The sequence below is a fragment of the Channa argus genome, chromosome 10 (genome assembly GCF_033026475.1).
Source record: "Channa argus isolate prfri chromosome 10, Channa argus male v1.0, whole genome shotgun sequence".
Taxonomy (NCBI): Eukaryota; Metazoa; Chordata; class Actinopteri; order Anabantiformes; family Channidae; genus Channa; species Channa argus.
The window spans coordinates 11,284,351-11,297,390 of record NC_090206.1 but is presented as its reverse complement, the minus strand read 5'-3'; the positions used below and the strand labels follow the sequence as shown (position 1 = coordinate 11,297,390).

The following is a 13,040-nucleotide window of genomic DNA, read 5'->3' as shown; positions in this document are numbered from 1 at the left end:
CTGTATCAATTTGGTTTGTAACTTTTACATTTTTATTGATAAATAAAACAGATGTGGTTATTTGTGTTGCAACTGAAGTACGTTTCTATTATTATAAAGATGATGATGATGATTTTTTTTAATTAAAGCATGTAATAACTAAGAATTTACTTTAAATATATGACTATTATTACATAGGTTTCAGGATACTGAAAGAAATGATTCAGCAGTTTATGGCTGCGGCTGATCAGGAAACCTGCTGAATATCAAGCAGGTTTCCTGTTACATTTAGGTGCATGATGTCAGCCTGTTGGACAGCAGGATGTAGAGAGACAAGAGAAGCAGGTATGAAAAAAGTGCCTACTGCTAGCTCACAACTACTTAACAGGCTGATCACCTACAACATAAAGCCGGGCAACCTAACAATACACCTTCTACTATCCTAACTACTGTGTTATCCTAATATCTGATTTTAGCATTGCAAGAGGAATGAGAAAAAAGCTGAAATTAATAATGCTCAATGCTCAAACACCAATAATGACCCTGTCAGGAAAAGTGAGCAGGCTGTAAGGTCACTCTGGAAACAGGGAAAGAGTGTCAAAAGTGTATGAATTAGTTTGTCAGCATCAGATTACAAAATTCAAGTCATATGCTCAGACAACTGGTGTGGTGAATTAGATATATAGAAGCTAGTGCTCATATCAATAGTAAGCTGCTCTGCTTTTATTCCATGCCATTCATAAGAAACAAATGTCAGGGTTTAGAAGACACCAATCGAATTCTGAATGTTTGAGTTTACATGTTGTGTTAAGAGTTAACTAGTCTGATATTTTATTGTCAATGTACTGTTTTGTAGATTTTTACTAAAAGCTACTCTACAAATTAGATTTTTACTTTATCAAAATAAAGCACTGGCATTATGTATTACTGGGCCCAAAATAAATAACATATTTATAGAGCTCAGTCGGAATTCATGTTAATCCACTAAACCATGAATGTCTTAAAGTCTTAAATCATATATTTTTGTTTAATTTATATCTATAGTTTGTAGGTGGATATTTAACACGGAAACTGTTTCTACTTTATTTAAGTGTTCATATAAATTTGGAAGATTCTGTATTTGTTTTAGAAAATAGTACTTTCAATAAAAAGACAGTGTCACTTGGATTATATTTCAAAACTTTATTGATTTATAAGGCCAAGATTTTAATTATGCAAAAATATAGCAATATAAATAAAGCAACATGTAGATGAAACAGGAAAATAGAAATCTGTAATTTCAAAACATTGTGTTGAGTTATTATTATTATTTTTTCATTTTATGGTACCTGGTAAAGTCTGTTCATGGCACAACACTGCTGGCACATTTTCTGAACAATTAACAATATTTCATTGTTCAAATTTCACAATATAGTACAAACTCCACCACACAATCTCCAGATACTTCCCATGATTGCATTATTCACACACAGAAAAGACATTAGATATAAGTAAGACATATCAGTGTTAAGTGTAGAAGCAGCTGCTCGTGTGAGTTGAGCTACTGGAACAACTCATTTGCTTTGGTTGGAGAAATGATTGAACTTGTCCGTTCCACTGATTAACACTGTTGCATGAAATTTCCTGGGACGATCAGGATCCTAAAAGAAGCAGTAAAGAGTCAGGGTCAGTACAGAAAGGTTGAATACTATTAGGGACATCGAAATAATACTGTATTGATTGATGATATTGACTCACCTCTATGGGATATGCACAAGTGGGAACGTAACGGATGACAAATCCACAGCGCCTCTTCAGTGAGGTGTTGGCATCACTGCCATGGACTAAGAGTCCATCATGAATCTATTACAACAAATCAATAGTCATAATTAATATACTTTGTATTGTAAGCAAGAACATTTATAACCTTGCTTTTTTTGACATTAAAATTAACTCACAGACATCTGTCCAGCTGACAGAGGGCAAAACACAGTTTCTTCCACTTGCACCAGCTCCTCTGGGATCTCCTGATTGACAGAAAGCATGTTTCCAGGGCGTGTGGCTGGGCGATGGGGCAACATACCAGAGCCGTGGCTACCTACAGTGGCACAAAGAAGGGACGACTCTGTGATGCAACGGGTTGATAAAAGAAATTGATTTTTTTTATTTCTAAAAACCAAATGCTTGTTTAAGTTTTTTCAAGAACTTGTGAAAAGCTTTTCCTCGAGAAATCTCATCTTGGGCAAGACACTGAACGCTAAGTTGCTCCTGGTGGGTCAGGTGAGCACCTTGCATGTTTGCACTCAATGCCATTGGTGTGTGAATGAGTGTTTGAATGGGTGAAAAAAGGAAACATAAAGTCCTTGGACAAAAGCCCTACATAAGCAGCCCTTTACCGTTTTTGAATGCCAGAAGATTGGCTAAGTATGCAATCATGAATAAGGAGCATTCTTATGGTGTAGCTGATGTATGTTAGTACCTGGTATAACCTGAAGGGCACCGTTCTCTTTCTGCGAGTCATCCAAAGCGAGCCACACAGAAAGAACAGGGCCACCATCAATACCCCAATATCTGTGAACACAACAGTTACAGTATATTTAGGAAGAACGCACCTTTACAGAATCCAAAACCTATCTCTGTGGTTATTCAGTATGTAAAATCTACCTCATATCCTGATGCCAAGCCACGTAGGGAAGTACATTGTCTCCGCCTTCTTTATTGTCCAAGATTTGTTCTGGTTTAAGAGTTGGGTATTTACAGATGAAGCGAGAATCCAGCAGGATTACATCAGGGCCCAGTACAGCTTGGACCACTTCCAAGAGACGCGGGTGTTTGGTCAGATCCTTCACCCACGGGTACTTAAGGTGAACATTGTGAAGGCTGTACTGGGTGTACTCTTCACCTGCACATACACAAAAAAGTACAGTGTATAGTGCACTGTTGATGCCTCATCACAGTTTTATTTGTTTAATATGAGTTGTTATTTTGATTCATCTTTTCCTCATTACCTCCTAGTGGTACTTACCAAACTCCTTCTCCAGCTCAGAAAAGGCATGTCTGGCATCCTTCAGCTCTGTCTCATTCAACACAGGCAGTGCTGAGAGGTAGCCCTGCTTGTTGTAGATCTCCTGCATTTTAGCTGTAGCTGAAGTCATCTCTATAAAAGTGTTTTGCTGCTGATGCCTCAGGATTTTCAAAACTTATACGGCAGACACTGTTTGTGCTGTTGGGATGAAGAAAAGAGAGAGAGAAAGTCGAGTTTAATTAGGACAGAATCCAATGCTAAAAAAAATTACATTCAACTTATTTTCTGACTTTTATGATAATTTAAACATTTGCTGTTTATAAATGCATGCCCTGCACACCTACACATCACACTGAGCACCACCTTGTTCTTTTCCTTCAAGACCAATATAAGTAAAAGGACTACACCTCAGAATCCATGTGAAACAGGTTTGTTGTGTATATTCAGAGTCTCTTTGTTAAGTTATAATTATCTGCTGCCCCAAGCAAGACAAGAAGACTGAGCAGTGGACAAGACAGAGACCACTGAACACAGTCCTTTTGGCTTCACAGGAAAATTGAATTGTACAGGTGAGTATTACTTTGTAGCTTATAGTGTTTTGATTGGGTCAAAGTGCCAACACTACAGTTTAAATCAGAAAACACGCATGTCCTTTTAATAATGCCAAATGACTTGAAATCATTAGATTGGCAAAAACTTAAGATGTGTTCTAGCTTTTTATGTTTTATACTATTAGCAGTTTAAATACTTTTAAAACATTTGTATGGTAAATCTACACCTACAGCTATATAACACATACATTTTTAATGTAATAAGTAATTAATTGTGTAAAAGTCACTATACCTGTCAATTTAATAATTGCAGTTAGTATTTCATACCTGTTCAGTCTTTTCTTGCTCTCTCTTGGAGTCCAGACTCAGGATGCTGTCACTCTTCTGTTGCAGTGATTATATAGTGCAGAGAGAACTTGGCGAAACTCGATTTCCTTTGGCAGCATCATAAATCATGGTCTAAAAAAAACCTGTGACATCACAATGAAGATCTTTTCTTTGAAGTCAAAGTGTGATTAAGCAATCAGAGAGAGTAACATGAAACCAACTGGAAACTTACTTCTTACTTCTCAGGAGCTACGTGCCCCTGTTGTGTCATTTTCAGTCACAGAAATGTTGTCATTGCAAAACAAACAAATGAAACAAGGAGTGTGAGGCTATTTTTAACTGACACAATAAGCATTATTGTGTTAGGTTTGTGTTGAGGTTTCCTGATGATCATAACCTTATTTTTAATTTCTGGACAGGAAAGAATCAAAACACGACAAGACAAGACAAAGTAATTTCTGTGTGGTCAGATTGAGGTTGGGTAAAGAATGGATATGAAATAAATACCTGATTATTATTATTATTATTATTATTATTATTATTATTATTATTATTATTATTATTATTATTATTATTATTATTATTATTATTATTATTATTATTATTAATATTAATATTATTATCATTATATGCACATTATGTTAATTAATAATGTAAAACAAACTATATACAGATAAGTAAAGAATAACCTGAATAAATTAGTGGAAAAGCAACATTAGATGCACCTATACAGGACACGAAGAGCTGGTTTGGCAAGTGATGTGATGTAGATAGAAGACCTCAACTCAATTGAGAACCTATCTTGGATGTTAGGGTTACACATTATACAACATTCAACACCACCATTATCAAAACACCAAAATGAGGGAATACCTTTAGAAACAATAGAGTTCTATGTCTTCAGTAACAGTATTAGTGTCAGCCACTTTGGGTTTGATATATTCCAATAGTGTTTTGCAACTTCTTACGGGAAGGCTGATGACAGCATATACAGAGGAAAACCCCGGATCACAGAATGACTGTGTGACTGATATGTGTCTGCTGTTTTCATTATAATGTGGACTAATGACCAGGAAAGAACCGCAAGTAAATGCGTCACCTTCCTTAAATGATAAAGCAAAAAGAGGGAACACACTGATTTATAATAGCTTTTTCTGGGTCGCTGATCACCAATAAAACTACTTCCTTATCTGACTTTCTGGGTAAACTGCAGGTACATTCTTAGAAGCTGGGCTGTTTGATTAAAACAGTTAAACTAAGAATAGAACAGGCTTTAAAATATTTTAGTAATTAATTAAAATAATATCATAAAGGTATAAATGTGGGCGTTTTTCTCTTGTTGAAACAGTCAGAAAAAACAGTCAGCATGCTTAGATCAATTGTTATTATTCACTTTATTTTTATATTTAAAGTGCTTTGAAAGAAAATATATTAAAACAGAAAGTGTCTTCAGTGTGACTGATAGTAGCTGAAATTGACACTTACAATACATTTGAGATACACATACGCACACACACTCTCTCTATATATGTGTGTTTGTGTGTGTGTGTGCGTGTGTGTTTGAGTGTACTAAGTAACTGGTCACTGATTATATATTGAAGTTGCCTGTAGGCTAAAATTTAACATTTAAATTTCAGTTGTTATGAAGTTGTAATGAAGTTTAGCAACAACAAAACTTTCAGCTGCTGTTTGCAGAGAGATCAGAGAAACAGCAGACCTACAACTGCTTAAAGACTTTGTTTAGTCCAACACTTACATAACAGTGCTCTCTTGGTTTTCTATATAAGGGTGAGTACAAATTTCATCTGTTTCAGACAGATTCATTACTTTTGTTTCCATGGATTTAATTCACAATGCACAATGCGAGCATGTTCCTGATTTTCTCCCTTTGAGCCTCATCCAGAATCCTTTTCTCTGTCTGGATGCTTGGGGCACAGTGGGTGGTGCTGTTTTCTTTTCTCTCCACTTTGTGTCCTCTTGTCTCCCCCTTGTGGCTGCTGCTCATTGTTGCAGCGATGAATAAGCACAGGGTCCTTGTTTGGATGTGTTTTCTTTAACAGCAGCCGCTGCAGCATCTGTTTGTCAGAGCGCTCCCGTCTGAAGTCATCCTCATAAACCTTGAGCTGTAACAATGTCGGAACACCATCAGTTAAAGAAATGACAATGTCGGTAAAATATTGGCATTTTTACCGAAACAGGTTATTTTAAATCCCTTGAGGGAATGTGGATTTATTTTAACTCATACAAATACTAGAGTATATTTCAACCGAGGCTTTGATTGAACTGCATTACCTATATGATCCATATTTATTACGTATTTAATAAACAATAAACCATCCTCCCCTACCATAAAATAAATTGCAGGACTGCACCTTTCAGTCATTTTTTGTTGGTTGTGCTTTAAGACTTAACAAAAAATAACATTAATCACTTTTAAATGTGAATGTACATGAGTGTCAATTGCATTTGTGTGTCTGTGTTTTTGTGTGTATATGGGTGTATACTCAAGTGTGCAGACAATTACAGTAAAACACTACCTGCTCTTGGAGTAGTGCCACCTGTTGGCGCATCTCTTCTCTCTTCCTCCTCAGCCTCCGGTTCTCCTGCAGTGTATGTTTGTGGTCATTATGCTCCGTTTCGTATTCTGCTTCATAAATCTGGGTCTGCTGACACAAAACATCAATATGGAAAAGAACCAATAGCAAGGCTGTATCTTGGGATCTGAAGATAAATTGGAACTTTTTTTTATCATGCTGTGAACAAATTTCATATCTGCATCGAGCCACCACATGGTTGTGCACTTCTACCATCTAATTCAAGTCCCCTTTTAAGTATCAAGCAAATCTTTCCCTGGCAACAGTGAGTTGACATCAGTTCTGCTCTCATCACATCTAAAATGGGTAGGTATTTTGAATGCTGTGCTGAAGACGGCAGTCTACCTGACATCTTAGTGTCTCCAGCTGCTCTTTTAGGTCCTGCATTTCTTGCTGGGAGCCTCCCAGTGCTCCTGGTGGGGCACTGCTGGTATTGCTTTTTCCCTGCTGCCCAGCCTCTGGGAGAGAAGGAACTGGAAAAAAGGAGGATGAGGCCGGGTATTCTGAGATGTAACTGGGTGACAGGTCGGGACCCATGGGTAGATTACCAGTAGGGCATGAAAGAGGACCACGTACCAGAGCATTAAAGCTTCCCTTCAGTGCAAACACAAGACAAAGTGACATTCAAGTGAATACAGACATAAAATAATTTACAAAATTGATCATATCAACAGACGTGTTGGAGACATGATACCTGTTTGGCATGTCTGCATTCTCTGTCTGGACGGTGCATCCTGCTTTCCAATAACCGTATGTATTCTTGAAGTTCCTGGTTCTTCTTGAGCTCTTGCATTAACGCTTGCTCATAGTACTCCTTTGCACTCTGCACCAGTAGAGTAGTACAAATTACACATTTAAATCACAAGTGTTATCTACCACAATGCTGCAAGCGATTACCCACAGCACAGGAATTCCCCCATACAGTGACTGGTTCTGCCTCTGTGCACTAATCTTGAGGTTTTGTGAGTGCTTGATGTGACGCTGTATGTTTACCTGTTGATGCTCCACTTTGAGCAGTAGTCTACTGTTGAGCTGTTTGATGGCGGTGTTCTCCAGCTCCAAAGCCTCTACTCTGTGTTGTAGACCCAGTGTAGCACTGCGGTACACCTGGTCCCAGTCTTCATTCAACTTCATCAGCTGTAACATACCATAATGCTCAACAACACATAATGCCTCCACTACTGATACCATCATTACTTCAGTCTTTACCAGTATCACTGCCCGTCTGTCATCACAGCAATGTGGCCATTAGGAAGTAAATTCAGTTCAGTGGGATACATTAAGACACTTTAAACATGAGCTTTCCCTTAATATATGATAGCCTTCATCAGTTGAAAGAATCTTATCCCTCTGTCTCCATTTTACCAGAAGCACTATATAATTGAAATCAGAAAGCAAAGGTTGTATTTGTGAATGTTACTTTAATGATGATTTTTCACAGCTTAGCAGCAGTTTTCACACACCACCCACGGTTGTCCAGGAGAACAAAATGTAATTGCCAACATCAAATGCCGACTTGTATCAAACTTGCACCTGTTTAAAATGATGTCGTACCTCTTTGTTGACTCTACGGAGCTCAGTGTTGTTATTGAGCAACAGCAGTTTCTCTTGGTCAGTGGAGGTGACTGTCATACTCTCTGTGATCAGAGTGACCTGTTCCTCTGTAGACAATAACCTTTCGCCCCCAGGACTCACATCCTCCGTCCTGCACACACACCACGCACTTTTTATTGTACAGATATGTGACATAAATAAAGACAGGAATAAGAACACTGGCAGAAAATTTCCATTAATAAGCATACACATGTAGTGTACGCTCAAAAGAACGTCAGGGCACTTTTGAACACCCACTCGCATAGAGTGCACTCACAGAGGATCGAGTCGGCGCTATTATGCACACCCACGCATACACATGCATGCACAGTCATATAATGCACTCAAGAAAGTCACTCTCACACACAAACACACACGCACACACATACAAGGATAGATTTCTCTGCATCTTTTCTCTGGCCAATAAAGTCTGTGTTTACTATGAGACGCATTTGCATATTGACAGCCTCTGGAAACAATGTGGGTGATGATCCCTGGAAAATGTGGATTTCTATTAAATCTCCAGGAGAAAAAAATATCTGCAAAGATTAATTAATCAAACTAGCTTTCTTTTCCCCCGCCCTGTTGTGAGGTCTTCTCTAAAAGAAATAGCTGACAGGGAAGCTGTGGAGATCTAAAGCCCCGGGGGAATCTGCTCAGGGAAGAACACAGAGCTCTGCATGTAGGCCTCAGGGTGTCTTCACACAAACATAGTAGGATGGCTGTAACGTCAGAGAGCTAAGTGCTACAAAGATTCACTCTGCGATCATCTCTTGAGGCTAAGCTCCCACGCAAACACATGCTTCCATCCACTTATTTACAGAGTCCTGCTATGTGAAAAGTGGTGTTACACCATTTCAGAGATTTGTATTGTCAGGTTAAGGCAGCGCAAATGTAAACATGAAAGTCTATTTAATGCCAAAATAGCATGTAAGTATCTATGCATTTCTGGTGATAGTTAAGCTAAAGACAGGGAACAGTGAAACTATTTAACTAGCTAGCACCAAAGGTAATAAAAAACCAACGGAAACCCCCCTAAAAGTCTTACTATTACAGGGTGGAGAGGTGGGACTGGAGTTTCCACTTGTTGCCTGGCAATCTTACAGTGACCTCCTCCTGACTCAACAGTGAAACATGAAGGTGGGCGTGTTCACTCAAGGTGATCTTGTTCACTACTGGATTACTGTAACTGTATAATTGCAGGTGGTTTTGAATGTATCTAATGTTCATGTTATATAACTGACCAAGTTCCAAGAGAAAAAAAATGCTGCAAATTAATACATTTTGCTGTTCAAGCGAGACAGTCTGTGGGGATTTTTTTCATGTTTTTTGTAAGAGTAACACCTCCTGTGAAATATCACCTCCTTGTTTTGACACAGTGATTTCTGTACAATCCCAAAGAAACAACATATACAGTGCTACTTAGCACCCTGGTGCTGTCCGTAATCAGACCCCCGAGAACTTTTTTTTTGATTGTTGCAGCCTAAAATGCCTTTTCTAAAAAACAGTGATGCATGTTGCAATGTTTTTATGATGTTTTAAAGTTGCAAGGTTGCACAGAATTCACAGGGGTTTGGCTTAATTAATTGAAGCGATTGCAACATAGCAAATTCCTAAAGGGAATTTAGGAATTCTAATGTACAAACATGAATAGTCTCTTCTCATATAACTCAGACGATGAAGGGGAATTTCCCAAAATGTTGAACGATAACTTATATATTATATATTTAAGGTAACATTATTAGAAAATATATCATACTAGAGAAAAAAATCTTCATAAATGTTTGTACGTTATTAATCGAACAAGGCAGGACAGGCCCTTAGTAAAGGCTCTTTATGTTCCATAATACCTTAATCATCCAAAGTGACCCATCACCCCTGCCATTTGGGAATTGCAGAATGAATGCGGAAGCTGAGAACTAAGCAAAATGAAATGAAGCCTTGAAGTTGTGGCCAGTATGAACACAAAATGCTAACATACACAGTGTTAAATACCCTGTCTTGGCACATCAGCATTGTGCATTCAGCCTTTCTACTGGGACCACACCATGATCCATCTTTCCCTGATCCAGAGTCTTTTCTCTTTTGGCTTCTCTGACAGCCCGCATACACTGTGTGACCCTTTTTAACTACGTTTTCAATCTTATGCCATCCTGGATGTACACCAAGATGCTGCTGCCTCGTGCAGTAATATGCTAATATACTAACATGGCACATAATAAAGAACAACATAGTAGCTTTCATTCTTGCTGGTGGCAAGTATCAATCTAGCTATAAGACTCAGCGAGCAGCTGGTCAGTGACCACAATAAGATCCCCTGACAGAGGAGAGAAGTGGGAAGTTTCACTATTTCAACATGGTTATTTCAGGACAGACTATTCATTGTGTAGGTAGTCATGGCATTTAGAAAGTGTGTTCACATTAGGAACCATGACTATGAGTCACCTAAATACAACAGAAGTGTAATTATGTAAAAGATATTGAATATTTTAAAATATCAGAGAGTGAATGAATATTGTGAAATAATAAACTCTATCTCCATGACCTCACGGGAAACTCCGCAGTCACTCTTTAGTCTTCCTTTCACTAAACTAAACTATTTTACACATAAATCAAATCTACAAACACGATCAAAGGATCACTACATGTAATTAACGGTTTTTAAACAATCTCTAGAGCTTCAGATGTTACAGTAATCAAAGACAAATTGCGAGATCAGTATATATCAGTATATATATCAAGGGAGCAAGGGTAGGCTCAGCTACAGGAACCCATGTACTACAGTATATAAATAGCACCTTAACTTACCTTTTGAGAAATATTTAATATTTGTAAACACTCTGTCCAATAGTAGCTGATCGATTGTTTTCTAAGGCTGTTGCTGGTTGAAGTTTAAACTACTGTATTTGGTGTTCCTGTTTTTATTTCAATGAAGCATGAACATACCATAATTCTTCAGATGATTTGTGTTCCTGTTGGCTCTGTGTGAGGCTGCTGTCACTCTTAGGTATGCTGTCTTTCTGGGATCCTGCTGCTGCTGATGATGTAGATGAGGAAGATGTCAAAGACAGCAAATCTCCATCCATGGCTGACTTCACTTTAATCCAAATTTAAAACAGTGCTGTATACAGCACAAGGTTTCTTTGAACAAATCCTCCGCTAAGCATGTGGTGGAGAGTAAATAGTGTCGTCAGTATTGATACGTATCAAAAGAGGAAGTAGCCCAGACCCATGATGCAGTTTACAGAATAGGAAGTGACACGGTCACACTTGGTGAGCTTTATGTTTAAGAGGGGCTCTCCCACTCTGGTTATTTGTTTAAGTGTATTGTACCTCGCACATTAAGATTCTATGGTATTAAACATTTTGACTAAGCTGACATGTTGTTTTCTTTTGACATAATTTGGAGAATTTGGGAAACTCCACACAGGGGTTGAAACTGTGTAGTATATACACTGTGTAAGTGTGTGTGTGTGTGTGTGTGTGTGTGTGTGTGCTAAGAGACTTTTGCCTGTTATCCAAGCTGTTGCCTGGTGTTTTTAAATGCCCAATTCAGGAAAGGACTAAAGGTGGGGGGGGCTGAATAGATTTCTGCTGAATTTCTGCATGATTATATATTGCAAGACATGTATTTGATAATACTGATAACGCATGCATCTATTCATGACAAATAATAATAGGGTCAGCTCATTGCATTCACCAATGTGGTCATTACTGGGAATGGGGGGAAGCGGGCTGCAACAGGTTAATTAGTAAATTGCACCTTCATCATAGGTAAAATACAGTAAATTAAAGGATTTTGGTTAATTATCCTCTTAGTCATGCTAAGCTATCTTTTATTAATGCTAAGATAATAAATTTACTAAACTCATTTGCTAAATGTTCTCTTAAATGCTAAGTCCAACAGATGTAAGGCCACGTGTGATAAATAAGGACCATTTGTCAAAGGTTGATGCTGCACGTGTATTGAAGCATCCCATTTAAAAATATCACCACTTCTGTTTCCTTTTTATTGGAAAGCCTGTGATATTTAGTTTAGTATAAAAAAAAAAAAACGCTAAATGTTTTTAGTCACACTAAAAGCTTGGCTTTATAGGGAAGACAGTGTCAGCCCATTATCTGAGTTCTCCATTACCTTCCTCTAAACTGAAACGTCTCAACTATCCATGTCTGCAATAACAGATTTTTGATTTGGCAGAGGAAACCAGTTGTGAACCCAACACTGAAATATTGTGGATATGGCGAACTAGCAAACAGTTGTTTTTGCAGTTTTAGCAGTTGCAGCTTTATGATTCATATCAAGTTGTGTTCCTCACCACCTGATTACTAAATGTTCCATCATGTTTACTGGCTAACCCACAAACTAATGCTTCACAGTCATTGAACTATTGACACTGGTATACATTAATTAAGGCGCCAGGAGCAGATTATTCTTTGTTTTTTTTCTATTGTGGTTTGCAGATTGGTAGTGCTGAGTCAAAGTTGTCATTTTATCATCTGATGCACAACCATGAGTCGAATGCAGCAGAGGCAACAAAATATGTCAGCGCTGCCCAGTGGCTCTGACTTGCTCCAGTGATTCCATTCATATGTCTGTGCCATCTATCATGAATGCCACAGTATTGCTGTGCCAAGCAGAGGCTTTGCTGGAAGGCCCAACAAGGGAGTAGAAATGCGGTGCCTTTATTGACCCAAACTCCTGTCAAAGCCAAGGACAAATGGGCTGCTGCTCCATGGAGCGATTGATTTTGAGTCCAACAGGAGATCGTAAAGAGGAATAGAGAGTGTCCTACAGAGTGAAGATGAGTGAGAGCTGGATAGCTTTGCTGAGTTACCGATGTTCCTGCATGTGTCTGAGCTGAATTCTTCATTAGCTAAAAGACCAAAAGTCAGGGTTACTAAACTAGACCAAATGAGACTCTTTAGCACTTGGTCTCTGTGCAGATTCACTAGAACCAAAATACATTCTTCACCAGTTGCTGCTCCACGTTC

General features: G+C 38.2%; 2 protein-coding genes across 2 annotated transcripts; both read right to left on the bottom strand.

Moving 5' to 3' along the window:
• Nucleotides 1-1,146: 1,146 nt before the first annotated feature.
• On the bottom strand, nucleotides 1,147-4,015 carry zgc:174917 (uncharacterized protein LOC565650 homolog). The gene is made up of 7 exons (XM_067519494.1): nucleotides 3,862-4,015; nucleotides 2,984-3,181; nucleotides 2,623-2,860; nucleotides 2,438-2,529; nucleotides 1,917-2,056; nucleotides 1,717-1,821; nucleotides 1,147-1,619 (listed from the first exon to the last, which is right to left on the bottom strand). The coding sequence occupies exons 2-7, from the start codon at nucleotides 3,111-3,113 to the stop codon at nucleotides 1,533-1,535; spliced, it is 792 nt and encodes a 263-aa protein (XP_067375595.1). The 5' UTR covers nucleotides 3,114-3,181; nucleotides 3,862-4,015; the 3' UTR covers nucleotides 1,147-1,532.
• A 1,221-nt stretch (nucleotides 4,016-5,236) lies between these two features.
• Nucleotides 5,237-11,257, bottom strand: si:ch211-153b23.7 (TNFAIP3-interacting protein 3). The gene is made up of 7 exons (XM_067519421.1): nucleotides 10,995-11,257; nucleotides 8,010-8,160; nucleotides 7,449-7,592; nucleotides 7,150-7,278; nucleotides 6,801-7,049; nucleotides 6,399-6,524; nucleotides 5,237-5,984 (listed from the first exon to the last, which is right to left on the bottom strand). Exons 1-7 carry the CDS (start codon nucleotides 11,132-11,134, stop codon nucleotides 5,757-5,759), a joined length of 1,167 nt encoding a protein of 388 aa, XP_067375522.1. The 5' UTR covers nucleotides 11,135-11,257; the 3' UTR covers nucleotides 5,237-5,756.
• Between the last annotated feature and the right edge of the window lie 1,783 nt (nucleotides 11,258-13,040).